Source organism: Pelophylax lessonae, assembly GCF_965119305.1.
Source record: "Pelophylax lessonae genome assembly, chromosome: 3".
Lineage (NCBI taxonomy): Eukaryota > Metazoa > Chordata > Amphibia > Anura > Ranidae > Pelophylax > Pelophylax lessonae.
In genome coordinates this window covers 232,518,163-232,532,944 of record NC_138770.1, presented here as the reverse complement: position 1 = coordinate 232,532,944, position 14,782 = coordinate 232,518,163, and the positions used below count along the sequence as shown (strand labels likewise).

General features: G+C 47.1%; 1 protein-coding gene across 1 annotated transcript in view; it reads right to left on the bottom strand.

Moving 5' to 3' along the window:
* The window catches only part of RNF13 (ring finger protein 13), a 217,244-nt gene that overhangs the window by 56,067 nt on the left and 146,395 nt on the right, over positions 1–14,782 (bottom strand). Inside the window, exon 5 of the mRNA XM_082249211.1 lies at positions 9,549–9,639. Within this exon, the coding sequence (XP_082105337.1) occupies positions 9,549–9,639 (91 nt within the window). The remainder of the gene's footprint in view (positions 1–9,548; positions 9,640–14,782) is intronic.

The following is a 14,782-nucleotide window of genomic DNA, read 5'->3' as shown; positions in this document are numbered from 1 at the left end:
CACGAATCTACAGCAAAATGGTGGCCCCCACAGCGCGCCATGCGGTCTCCTGGACCCAGTGGGGGGGGGGGGGGTCCCAGACAAGTGGCATCGGAAGGTCCTTAACAAAAGACCCCACCAGGACAGTCACCCCCTCCCCCCCCCCCCGCAGGAACGCCACAGCCTCCGTAATATTACTGCCCCAAGGTAAGAACCTATTAGTGGGGGGGGGGGGGATAATTGGGGGGGCTGGTATGTCCGAGAGGCCAGGGGAACCGAGGGATCTCACGAGGGTCCGACCATTCCCAGGAGGGGGCCCACGTCCACCCTGAGACCACCAGAGGATTGAGGGACAGAATTACTCACCATACCAGGTGGGAGCCACTCCGAACAGACCACCTCCCACCCAGGGTGCGGGTGCTGCCAGCCAGGGGGTACGCTGCGACTCAGGGCATTCCAGGTCGTCACGTCCCAACGAGACGGTCCATTTGCAGGTTTTTTCAAAACGTCTCCTGTCATTATTTACATAAACTGCCTTTTATGGGGTGAATGGGTAGGGGTACAATGTACCCCTACCCATTCACATAGGGAGGGGGTCCGGGATCTGGGGGGGCCACCCTTGTTAAAGGGGGCTTCCAGATTCCGATGAGCCCCCTGCCGCAGACCCCCACAACCACCGGCCAGGGTTGTGGGGATGAGGCCCTTATCCTCATCAACATGGGGGCAAGGTGCTTTGAGGTGGGGGTTGCAGAGCCCCCCCTGCCCCGAAGCACCCACACCCTCCCCATGTTGAGGGCAAGTGGCCTGTTATGGTCCGGGGGGGGGGGGGCGCTCGCTCGTCCCCTCCCCTTTCCTGGCCTGCCGGGCTGCATGCTCAGAAAAGGGTCTGGTATAGATTTTGGGGGGGACCCCACGCCGTTTTTTCGGCGTGGGGCTACCCTCAAATTCCATACCAGACCCGAAGGGCCTGGTTTGGAACCTGGGGGGGAACCTCACGCCGTTTTTTTCCCCATTTTGGCGTGGAGTTCCCCCTCAAGATTCTCGCAGCGCAAGCCGCACCGCAAGTCGGATCTTCCTGATCCGACTTGCGGTGCGACTTCCATTCAAATCAATAGGCTCACATAGGGAACCATTGATTTTGAATGGAAGAAAAAAAATGTATAACGTGGCTTAACACACATTAAGCAACGTTATTCAGCCTTTAGCAGCGTCAGACGTTTTTACAGCTTGACGCTGCAGCTCCAGAGCGCACAGTTCCTGGGTTTTTTTGGAGCTGTAAAACGCCTATGCCACTTGGAGCTCCTAAAAGCTCTATGTGTGCATGAGGCCATAGAATAACATGGATGGGCGTTCTGCAGCTGCCAAAAAAAAAAACGTCTGACGCTGCTAACAGCAGCTCCAAAAACGTCTAGTGTGCATGAGGCCTAAGGACTGTAGCAGAGTGTGTGGGGTTATTCCTGCAGGGACAACCCCATAGGCATGGTAAAGCTTTTTCTTGCCTAGTTTCCTATTCCTGAAGGGAGGAGCATAACCCAATGGTCTAAGAAGATATGGAGCTGCGTCTGTCAATGGATGATAGAGAAATTTAAATTTTAACAAAGGTTCTCTTTAAAATAAAAAAAACAAGCTAAGACCGAAGTCCCAGTCGGGAACTAGGTCCTACTCCTAAACTAGGCAGAAAAAAAATGGAATCCTAAAGCTGAGTGAGTGGGTGTATGCCTTCAGGTACTGCCCCATAGGCATGGTAAAGCTTTTTCTTGCCTAGTTTCCTATTCCTGATGGGAGGAGCATAACCCAATGGTCTAAGAAGATATGGAGCTGCGTCTGTCAATGGATGATAGAGAAAATAAAATTTTAACAAAGGTTCTCTTTAAAATAAAAAAAACAAGCTAAGATCGAAGTCCCAGTCGGGAACTAGGTCCTACTCCTAAACTAGGCAGAAAAAAAATGGAATCCTAAAGCAGAGTGAGTGGGTGTATGCCTTCAGGTACTGCCCCATAGGCATGGTAAAGTTTTTTCCTGCCTAGTGTCCTACTCCTGTAGGGGCAGCATTAACCAATGGTTAAGAGGAATATGGAGCTGCGTCTGTCAATGAAAGATAGAGGAAAAAGATTTTCTCTAGGTGTGATCTTTTTAGTTAAAGCATAACTCCACTTTTGTTGAGAAAAAAAAAAAAAAAAACATTTTTGTTGCAGGGGATGCCAGAAATCTGACTTGTATCTTAGGCAGACTTCTGGGAAAATTGGTGAGCCAATCACACAAGCAGGACATTATGTTTCTGGGGGGTGGTCAGTACACATTCTGTGTACAGAACAGCTCCAGGTAGCCATATTGCATTGCATTTGCAGAAAATTACAACAGCTGCAGGGTGAAAATGAAAAGGTAATTTTTAATAACATTCAATTACAATATGATTTGTGTCACAATTGTATACGCTATATTGTTTTTTCTTTATTTGCTCCCCCCCCCCCCCCCCCACGAAAGTGGAGTTACCCTTTAATCTATTATTAGGTCCAATATACTGGAAGTGTAGATATCAGGCCAGTACAAAATTATATCATGACCTGCAGAAGTAAAATTAGAAGTCAAAAATATTCCATGAATTCCACTTGGACAATAGAAAATGTTAGGTTAGCAAAAATTACAATTTAGGATCCAACAGTATACAAATATAGCAATACCTTTTTATTAGGCAAAGCCAACTAAAAAAGGGATTTTTGTACTTACCGTAAAATTCATTTCTCTGAGTTCATCGATGGACACAGAGCTCCAAAAATCAAAACTACTGGGTTATATTGCCGCTTCCAGGAGTATGCAGAACAAAAAATACCTGGCTACACCTATGGGCCGTCCTCAGATTGGTATATAACCCCCCCCCCCCCCTCTTTGCTCTAGGTAATCAGTTTAGTAGCAAGCAGTATTAGAAGTATCAGAACTTCATAGAAGAGTGGGTTCTGTGTGTGTCGAACTCAGAGAAATAGATTTTACGGTAAGTACAAAAATCCCATTTTCTCTTCCGTTCGTCGGACACAGCGCTCCATAAATTATACCTACTGTGACGTCCAAAAGCAGTGCCAAAATGAAAATGAGGGGTGGGGAAAATAACCCAAGGCTCAACAGAAGAGCCCTTAACCAGGACACAGGAGCCTTAAATTGGGTCACAGGAGCCCCGTCTGAAAAAAAAAAAAAAGTTTAAAGAAAAACCCCCCTCAAGAGGGAACAGTTCCTCAAACAGCAGCCTGCAAATATTTGCGGCCAAAAGAAGCATCTGCAGATGCCAAAGTATCCGATGACCAAGTGGCCGCCTTGCAAACTTGCGATGATGATGCCTGATGACGGAAGGCCCAAGAAGCACTTAGCGCCCGAGTAGAATGCGCCGTGACAGGGAATGGTGAAACCTGACCTTTAATGGAATAGGCCTGAGTCATTGTCTCTCTGATCCATCTGGAGATAGTAGCCGAAGAAGCAGCCAGCCCTTTTCATGGTCCGTCCGTACCCACAAAAAGCGAGCCTGACCTCCGAAAAGGACACAGTAGCTGCCAGATACACCCAAATCGCACGAACCACATCTAAGGTATGCAAAGCAAATTCCTTGGGATGAGCCGGCTTGGGACCCAAGGAAGGCAACACAACATTCTCATTCAAATGGAAGTCAGAGACAAGTTTGGGCAGGAATGAAGAACCACTTGATCCCCATAAACCACTAAAAAGGGACTGCGACGGGATAATGCTGCAAATTCCGATATCCTGTTTCTGGAGAACTCAAAGTACTAAATTTAAATCCCATGGTGGCAAAAAAAGACGGTAGGAAGGTGAAGAGTACAGGTGGAGCCACATGTCAAACCCCCTAAATGAAGGGACGACCGAAAGAGTGCGTGGCAAGGGGTCGCTGAAAGAAGATTGCCAGGGCAGACACCTGGCCCCTGATGGTACTCAAGACCAACTTCTGATCAACGCACTGTTGAAGAAAGGTTAAGGTCCAAAGCCACAGAAAAGGATCGAGGATGAGTGCAAAACGACTCACACCAAGAAATGTACGCTTTCCACATACAATAGTATGTCTTCCTCACCTTCACCATAGTAGGGATAACTGATCCAGACAGACCTCTATCCCTTAGTACCTGGCTTTAAATAGCTTAGCCATTAAAACCATCGACTGTAAAGCAGGATGATAGATTAACTCTTGGGACAACTGGTCTTCTCTAAAAGGAAGCCCCCAAGGGATGTTCATGGCCACCAGACTGATTGGGAGATCTTTGCCCTTGATTCCTCGCAGGAATTGCGGAAGAAGCCTGAGCCAGGATGATACTGGCCTTATCGTGGACCTTGGATGCCTGTGGCGTTTGCCAGAGGAACCCGTGATCTCGCCACAAACCTCGGTGTCCTCCTGTGGAGCCTAACCTGCTAAAGGAGCTGCATGTAGGACTGTGCAAACAGAACTTGAAGGTGGATACCACCAGACTCAGAACCTGTATGCAAAATGGGAGAGCAAAGTATTTGTGTGTCAGCAGCTGGTGAATCACAGCCTGTGGTTCCTGAAGTTTGGCCAAAGGACCACCTTGGTCAGAATTAGAATCAGACCTAGGTAAATCAATTCCCTGGACAAGGATAGGGGGGATTCCTTTACAGGAATTAAATCCACACAAGGAGACCCAGGACCTAAAAAACCTGAAAAGGACAAGCTTTGTCCCCCTTTCTGGGTACCCCCAAAAGAATCATTTTGTGGATCCCCTTGACGCTCATGAAGGAGATCCACAAGGTCAGAAACCAGCAAAATAAGGCACATAAGGAAACACCTTTGGAGTGCGAGGTGACTTATGCATACCAAACGACACAGCCACATCCGTGGCTACATCAGCCGCATCCTCCATTTTTAAAGTCTCACACACTGCAGTGATAAGTGCATCTACCAGCAGGTGTGATATTAGGTCCCCTGGATGGGTCGTGTCCATGGCGGCATCAGGCTCAGAATCAGAGGAGACAGACTGAGCAGGGAAAGGTGGGGGGCGCTTCCTCCTGGGCCTTTGCCCAGATGCCATTTCCACCTGGGACACGAAGGACTGCAGGACCACTGTCAGTGCAACCATGGGAATCTGGGGTTCCGAGGGACCTGCCACCTCCATAAGGGGGTCAGTGGGGGAGATGTGACCCTGAGGCTCCATAAGGAAAGGAAGACCTTGCAGTACAAAAATGATCTTTTGGCACCAGTAAAAGATCTCCCCAAGGCTCAGGGTACCCGCAGAGAGAGATAACCCGGGACCCCCAAGGAATCCAGCATCACCATGGACGTCATCCCTTTTCATATGTCCCGGGCACAGGAAGAGGAAACTGAGGAGGAAGGGGAAGAGGAGGAGCTTCGGCATCCCCACGAGGCTTCGGTCATCTCCCGGACTAAGGCAAAATGGCCCCTGTGACATCATTGGGCTACACAAACATGGCCGCCATTCGGAGACCAGCCAGACTAAGGAAAAATGGCCCCCATGACAGCATCGGGCTACACAAACATGGCCGCCAACCGGAGACCAGAAAGACTAAGGGAAAATGGCCCCCGTGACATCATAGGGCTACACAAACATGGCCGCCAACTGGGGACCAGCCAGACTAAGGGAAAATGGCCACCATCAGCTACAGCATGCTGCCAGGATCTTCTCTGGGCCCTACGCAATGCTGCACGCTCTGCAAGGGGACCCCCTCCTGAAGGTAGGACACACATTAGGGGAGACTGGAGACTCCGATGCAGACTCTGCACTGGGACCCCCCTGCACTATACACACACTGAAAACAGTGGGGCATGCATCTAGGGGTCTCCTACACTGGGACCCCTCCAGACTACCAGGCCAGGACACACTATCCCAGGACCCTTACAGAGTGGGGATAGGGGGGGAGATCCCAGGGGTCTCCGCTGCATCCTCTGCCCTGGGACTCCCACTGGACTCAAGGTCCAGACAGGGGGGAAAGGAAGTGGGGGAAGCCCAGCTCACTGTGGGATTTTTAAGAATGGGAGGAGGGAACCAGCAGGCAGGTCCGACCGTCCCTGGAGGTTACTTGCGTCCACCCCAAAAAAACTGCTAAAAAGGGGGGGGGGGACGGGGGGACTGTACTTCCATAGTGCAGATAACACTCCAGACAGAATCTTTGCCACTAAAGTAGGGGAGCGATTGGCCAAGGGGCCGCTGCGACTCAGACCCAAGCGCGGCCACATGTGCATGTCCATGAGGCTATGTTGCAGACGACCTAGCGCATAGCTGCGGTCTGCCTGCGCTTGCTGGCTGGGCTGGGGGGACCACTGGATCTAGATTATTACTCTGGTCGCCCAGCCCGGCAGTTGATTGTAGATCTCCCAAGAGAAAAAATAAAAGATGTAAGGAAGGAGAAAAAAATTGCTAGGACCAGAGATCCCAGACGGGAGCCTAGGTCCTTACTCCCGACTAGACAGATTAAAACGGATTACCTAGAGCAGAGAGGGGGGTTATATACCAAGCCGAGGATGGCCCATGGGCGTAGCCAGGTGTTTTCTGTTCTGCCTAGTCCTACTCTTGGAGGAGGCAATATAGCCCAGTAGTTATTTATGGAGCACTGTGTCCGTCGATGAACGAAAGAGAAAACAAGACCTCATATAAAAAAAAATAAGTGGACCCGTTGCAAATCATGAATTGTATATCCCCAAAATGTAGCCTACCAACATGTCTTTGTCTGGCTGTTCACTGTCAGACACAGATTGTGTCTGCAGTAATCTATTTAAACTGAATCATGAATTGTATCAGAGCTATATTGTACAAGTTGCCAGATTAGATACATTTTTTTTACTTCAATTCTCATGTCTTTTGTAACAACTGCAGCCATTCCTATATCTGCATGGAGAAGATCCCCTATAATGGTCCATAGTAATGTATATGAATTGGGTGGTAATAGCAGGCATCCATGTAGAAAGAAATAATTCCAAAAAGGTATATAGATAAAACATAAAAGATAAGATAAGATAAAACAATTGCACCAACTTTGCAATATGTCTTTAATAAGTAATCTGTAGTATTAAGCAACTCCGGTTACAGATAGAGCATAATGAATATCACCCTAATAATGAGGCTCCATGCAGAATGATTTTTACACACAGAAACAGCATGTCCTCTCTGCCACATACAGTGCCTTGAAAAAGTATTCATACTACTAATTTTACACATTTTGTCATGTTACAACCAAAAATGTAAATGTTTTTTTTTTTTTTTTTTTTTTTATGTGTTATAGAGATAGACCAAAACAAAGTGGCACAGAATTTTTTTACAAATAAATATCTGAAAAGTGTGTTGTGCATTTGTATTCAGTCCCTTTTACTCAAATACCCCTAACTAAAATCTAGTGGATCCAATTGCCTTCAGAAGTCACCTCATTAGTAAATATAGTCCACCTGTGTGTTATTTAATCTCAGTATAAATACAGCTGTTTTGTGAAGCCCTCAGAGGTTGGTTAGAGAACCTTAGTGAACAAACCCATCATGAAGGCCAAGGAATACAGTTGTGGAAAAGTTCTGAGCAGGGTTAGGTTAAAAAAAAAATATCCCAAGCTTTGAACATCTCACAGAGCACTGTTCAATTCATCATCCGAAAATGGAGTGTATGACACAACTGCACACCTACCAAATACATGACCGTCACCTAAACTGACAGACCAGGCAAGGAGAGCATTAATCAGAGAAGCAGCCAAGAGGCCCATGGTAACTCTGGAGGAGCTTCAGAGAGCCACAGCTCAGGTGGGAGAATCTGTTCACAGGACAACTATTAGTCATGCACTCCACAAATCTGGCCTTTATGGAAGAGTGACAAGAAGAAAGCCATTGTTGAAAGAAAGCCATAAGAAGTCCCATTTGCAGTTTGCGAGAAGCCATGTGGGGGACACAGCAAACATGTGGAAGAAGGTGCTCCGGTCAGATGAGACCAAAATGTAACTTTTTGGCCTGACTCGGACTGAATACAAATGCACGCCCCACTCTTCACATATTTATTTGTAAATCATATTGAAAACCATTTATCAATCTCCTCCTTCACAATTATGTTCAACTTTGTGTTGGTCTATCACATAAAATCCCAATAAAATACAATACATTTACATTTTTGGTTGTAACTTGACAGAATGTGGAAAATTTCAAGGGGTATGAATACTTTTTCAAGGCACTGTAAAATAGTAGATCCATACAAGTGTCAAATATGGGATGGCTTGGCACCATATTACATACTAAATATGGATGTAACATGTAACACAGTAAGGCAAGTGGAGGTCGCCTTTTACTCTGGCAACTGGCCACATCCAGTTACACTGCAGGAGACAAATGCCTAATGAATAGTGATTGACAGCATTCGTCTTGGGTGCCAAGGAACTTGCCCGAGACTAGTGCTGCCATATTGAAAGCAAAGGAACAAGTCAGCCAGGGAAGGGGACATGTCAACCAGTGGGAAGGTGGGAAGGAACAGTGGTGTGTGGCCATTTATTTTATTGTGCTATGGGGAGGAAGGCAGAGCACCCATGGCCAGAGGGAGGGGTTGTGTCAGACAGGGGGAAGAAACAGCGGTATGCAGCAAGATCATGGAAGGCATAGCAACTGGAGCTAGTTACTTAGTCCTAAAATGGCATCACTGCATTTGTTAGATGCTGCTCGAGAGGGCAGAGTGGGGGAGATGGAGAGAACAGCACCTATAACATGGTGAGATTTTTCATTGTACGTGGTTCCAGAGACACTGTTCTCAACACTGGTCTTTCTGACAGACATGCTCTCACCCAAGGCTGTGGTAACAACAGAGTGCAAATACACAAAGAGAATGCCCATGAATTGGGCTTAATGCAGGGGAGGAGGTGACAGACAGTAATAACACTCAGAATTATGTGAATGTCTGAAGAATTGTTACTTTGTACAAATATTTATACATTAATCAATATACTTGCATTTACATTTTATTGCTGATGAGACTTCTTTAGGAATCAACTGCTTGAAAGTAGTGCATCGTCTTAAAGCAGGTTACCATTTTACAGCACAACATAGCTCTGAACTCCAGGTTCAGCAAAATCAAGCATCAGAGTGGCTGCGAGCCCACAGTACTGTATGTATGGTAGAGCTGATATACTATATATGGCAGTGTACAATAGGACTGGTTTATGGACAATTTATACATTGTAATTGGCATATTTCTAGATTGTAAGCTCTAACGAGCAGGGCCCTCTAGTTCCTCCTGTATTGAACTGTATTGTCTTCCCTCAAATTGTAAAGCGCTGCGCAAACTGTTGGCGCTATATAAATCCTGTATAATAATAATAATTATTATTTGTGCAAAAGGCCTGTTTGCATACAGCAAGAGAAAAAAAAAAACTATATTTTTATGATGATCACTGAAAAAAGCAACTTCTGAGATTTTGTTTACTTTTAATCTACAAATGTGGAAACTGCTTGAGCCTACAGAGCTGGTTTTCTTTAATACAGACAAGGGGAAACTGCTGACCAGCAACACCATGGTTACAGTGGTGCTGTGCATATCATAGAACAAAAAATGAATGAAGGGAAAAAGCAAGTGAAATTTACTAACCCTTTATCCCAGGTAAATCCTTCCTGCAATAGTCGTGCAGAAGACTCTCCAATAAACACTGATGGAATGTCAATTTTCTTCTGAATGTCAACTGAAACACAAGAACATCCAGCAAGCAATCACACAATATGTCACATTTAATGAGCCTTGTGACCTAGTGACAATTATGAGGAATCAGCCAGTGGCTGATTCCTGAAAAAATCTTCTGTAAACGATCACCTTGTACAACAACCCATTAAGTTTTGAAAGGCAAACATTTTTGTATAGATATAAAAAATATTATAATCTTCCAATGGGGGCAGCTGTTTCAAAGGAGGCTGCCCATTAGGGGAGTAGAAGGAGGCTAAAAATGCTGCCTCCCCCTCCTCCTACCTATACTGCGTAGCCTGTATTAAAAAATAAAGTTTTTTTTGTTTTTTTTAACCCACCTGGGCACGTGGTCTAGAAGCTCCAACTCTGTAGACAGCGGCTACTGCAGGGGATAGGGGGGAGTGCCAATAATTGAAGTAGGGGAGCAATGGGTGCTCTAGGATTTCACAGCCATTGTCAAGCACTCCCTTACACAAGGAAGCCGCAACTGCAGCATCACGTGAACGCCCTGGCGCAAATTACAAGAGGTATTTGCACCGATCTTTTTCACGCAGGCTCTGCGGCATAGGTAGGAGGAGGGAGCCAGCAGTTTATAGAATACTTGTAATTAGCCTTTACTACCACTTTACTTCCTGTTGCATCTTGGGACAGTAAAAGGAAAATCCCCCAATAGTAAACAGAGAAAAACTGGATTTTTGTAAGAACTTACCGTAAAATCCTTTTCTCTAAAATTTATCGACAGACGCAGCTCCGTCTAGTCAGAGATTATAGGGTTATGCTCCTCCTATCAGGAATAGGCACTAGGCAGGAAAAAAGCTTAACCACACCTATGAGGGCTGTCCCTGCAGGCATAACCCCACACACCCTGCTATCATAAAACAGTTTAGTTGCAAGCAGTGTCTGGAATAGAAAAAAATCTATTCACTCAGAAGTAGAGGGGCAGGTGCTGCGTCTGTCGATGAACGTCAGAGAAAGGGATTTTACGGTAAGTTCTTACAAAAATACACTTTTCTCTATCGTTCATCGACAGACGCAGCTCCATCTAGTCAGAGACTCTAGGGATGTCCCAAAGCAGTATATTCATGAGGGGTGGGAAGACAACGCAAACGGAAACATAACTCCCCAAAGGCTAAACTTAGCCTACCAGGTAACATGGAGCTCAACCAGGAACAACTGGAGCTCACCCTGAAAACACAATACACCCTCAAAGAGAAACAAAAAAAAAACGTTCTCTTTAAACAGCAGCCTGCAAAACCTTGTGGCCAAAGGAAGCGGCCAAAGGAAGCATCTGAAGATGCCAACACAACTATTTTGTAAAATTTTGTAAACGTATGCACAGATGACCAAGTTGCCGCCTTGCAGACTTGCAGCACCGACGCCTGATGGCGAAAAGCCCAAGAGGCACTTAGCGCTCTCGTAGAAGGCACCTTCACCAGGAAAGGAGATCCTTGGGTAAGGATAAAAAGAGCGTCTGATTTTCTAAAAGACTCAGTGATCTCCAGATAGACCATGAACGCCGGAACCACATCCAAAGAATGCAACGCAAATTCTTTAGAATGTTTGGGCTTAGGGCAGAGTGAAGGCAACACAATGTCTTCATTCAGATGAAAATCCTAAAAAAACTTAGAAAAACGACTGATTAGGTCGAAGTCCCACTTTATCCCTGTGTATCACCAGATAAGGTGAGCGGCAGGACAATGCCACCAGTTCAGATACTCTGGGAGCGGAAGTGATAGCCACCAAGAAGGCAACCTTCTGGGACAACGAAAGCAGAGAAATATCCTGAATGTTCTCAAAAGGAGGCTTTTGAAGAACAGATAATACCAGATTGAGATCCCACGGAGGTAGTGGGGACCTTCTCGGAGGAGTCATATGGCGCACTGCCTGTTTAAAAGGTACGAATCAAAGCATGCACCAAAGCCGACACTTGGCCTTTGATAGTGCCCAAAGCCAACCGCTGTTCATCTCCTTTCTGCAGAAAGGCCAAGACCCTAGCTATCGAAAACAAGTGAGGGTGTACCTTCAGTGATTCACACCATGAAATATACGATTTCCAACACGATGATATATCGTACTAGAAAGACCTCCATCTCTTAACACCTGGCATTCAACAGCCATGCCGTTAAAGCCAGCGACTGTAAAGCAGAATGGAAGATTGGACCTTGAGACAACAGATCTTCCATGAGAAGAAGTCTCCAAGGAGCATCGGCGACCAAACTTAATAGGTCTGCGTACCAAGACCGGCGAGGCCAGTCCGGAGCCACCAGAATGTCTGGAATCCCTTCCACCTCTATCCTGCGCAGAAGCCTCGGCAGGAGTTTCTAGGGAGGAAAGGCATAAATTAGCCGATACTGACCCCAAGGGGCCACCAGAAAGTCTGTGGTGTCGGCCAGAGGATCTTGAGACCTGGCTATGAATCTCTGAACCTTCCTGTTGAGGCCAGAAGCAAACAGATCTACCTCAGGAGTCCCCCACCGAACACACAGGAGATGAAATGCCTCCAGAGATCACTCCCCTTGATCCAACACCCGACGACCCAGGTAATCCGCTTGCCGGTTCTCCACACCAGGAATTTGTACAGCAGAGAGAGCTGGAATACATTTTTCCGCCCAGGCCAGAATCTCGGCCACCTCTTTGGCTGCCAAGACACTCTTGGGGCCCCCCCATGGTGATGTAAGCCACAGCCGAGGCATTGTCTGATTGAATCCGAACCGGACAATCTTGCAATTGAGTTGTCCAATGGCTCAGACAAAGCTTTATTGCTCTGAGCTCCAAAATATTTAATCGGTAGTTTCGACTCTTCCCTCGTCCAGGTACCCTGGGCACAGAGCTTCCCCAGCACCCCGCCCCAGCCCGATAGGCTGGTGTCCGTGGTCACCACCATCCAAAACAATGAAAGGAAGGACTTGCCCTGGCATAGTGCTGGAGACTGAATCCACCACAACAGAGCAGACCTTGTGTTGTGGCTTAATCGAATCAAAGAGTCCAAGGACTTTGGATCCTTGTTCCATTTGACAAGAATCTCCCTTTTCAAAGGTCTGGTATGGAACTGAGCAAACGGAACCACCTTGAAGGTTGATGCCATCAGACCCAAGGCCCGCATGCAAACTCTAAGAGGACAGATTGTTCGCCAACAACAACCGAATCGCCTCCTGCAACTTTTGCAGCTTTTCTGGGGGAAGAAACACCGTGGCCAAGGTTGAATCCAGAGTCAAGCCCAGATAATCCAGTCTCAAGACTGGTGTCAGCACGGATTTCTTGAAATTGATGTTCCACCCAAAATCCTGCAGAGTTCTGACAGTGACCGTCAGATTCCCCAACAAGACTGAAGGAGAGTCCGCTCTCAACAGGAGATTGTCTAGGTACCCCAGTACCGCAATCCCCCGCTGGCGCAGCAAAGCCAATACCGGTGCTAAGACCTTGGTAAACACTCTGGGAGCTGAGGCGAGACCAAAGGGTAATGCCACAAGTTTATAATGCTCCCCAACGACCGCAAAGTGAATAAACCTCTGGTGTCCAGCGTAAATAGTGATGTGTAGATATGCATCCTTAATATCTATGGAGGCTAAGTAGTCTCCCTGGTGCAGCGACGCCACCACCGTGCGGATGGATTCCATCCAAAACCTCTATACCCGCACAAAGCGGTTCCGGGCCATGAGCTCCAGGATGGGACGCACCTTGCCATCCATCCTGGCAACGGTGAAGAGGTTTGAATACAAACCTTAAACGTTCCTGAAAAGGAACCAGTACAAATCACTCCTTGCGACAGCAAATAGTGTACTGCCCCTCGCAAGTCCCTTAAACGGACTAGGGGTTGAAGATTGGACGGGAAGAACCTGTCCGACAGCGAGACTGGAATTCGATCTTGTACCCAGATCGGATCAGTGAACACATTTGTCCTGAATCAAGGAGGTCCAGAGTTCCAGAAAGAAACAAAGACGTCCCCCCACCCCATAATTGGGTGAGGGCGCCCCTTCATGCAGATGAGGACTTGTCTGCAGGTCCAGATTGGCCGGTCTTTGCTTTCCCTGACCACGGCTTCTTGGAACCCCCAGAAGACCTGAATGATTTACCTTTTTCTTGCGACCCGGAGGCACGAAAAATAAGTTTATGAGCATTAAAGGAAGGCCCCCGCCTAGGACGTGGTGCCTTGCCCTTAAGAGGATTGGGGAAGATGAGTGCTCTTACCCCCAGTGATACCTTTGATCAACTCGTCCAGAGAGGATCCAAAGAGCCTCTCCCCTAAAAAGGGAAGATCAGTCAAGGCCTTTATAGAAACCTGGTCCGCCAACCAGCTTTTCAGCCACACCATGCGCCTAATAGCAATCCCCACTGCCGATGCCCTAGCCACCAACGAGGCTGAATCCAGAGACATATCCCACATGAACACCAGGGCTTGAGCCAACTGGTCCAGTAATTCCAACACCGCAGGGGGGAGCCGTTCAGCTTCCATGTTACTTTTAAGTAACTTCACCCATTCCGTAGCAGTCTGCGCTACCAAAACATTCACGAAGGTAGTCTTGTATATGTGTCATAATATGTGACCTGCTACTACGTGTAACTGGCGGGACAAGGATTCCACCCATCTATCCACGGGTCCGCAAAAGTTGGAGACTCTTCCACCAGTACCAGAGTCACTTTATTTAACCTGGACACCGGGGGATCCACTTTTGGTGGTACTGCCTCCGCAAAGGGGTAACGGTGTGTAAAACGCTTAGGCACCACTAACATGTGCTTAATGTGCAGCCATTGTTCATCCACAATAGTACGAAACAATTCTGGGCAAGGGAACACTTTGCCTGATTTACAGGATATGCGGGAGCAAAAAGACACCTGCGTACCCGGCGCTGTGGGTTCATCAGCCAATTTTAAAGTTCCCCACACTGAAACTATCAGAGCTTCCATCAAAGCATGTTCCCGCGCGGCGGCTGATGAGGACAGGTCCTCTTCATCGTCAGAATGAGACGACACCGACCCCTCAGGGATGTCTGTGTCTGCCATGTCTATCTTAGAGTCCGAAGATCTTGCAGATGGAGGTGAGGGCGGAGGGCAATTGCGGCTGGCAGCACTAGCAATGACAAAATCTACCTTAGATATAAAATTTTGCACAAAATCTGCCATCTCTGGCTGAGACTGAGAAACAA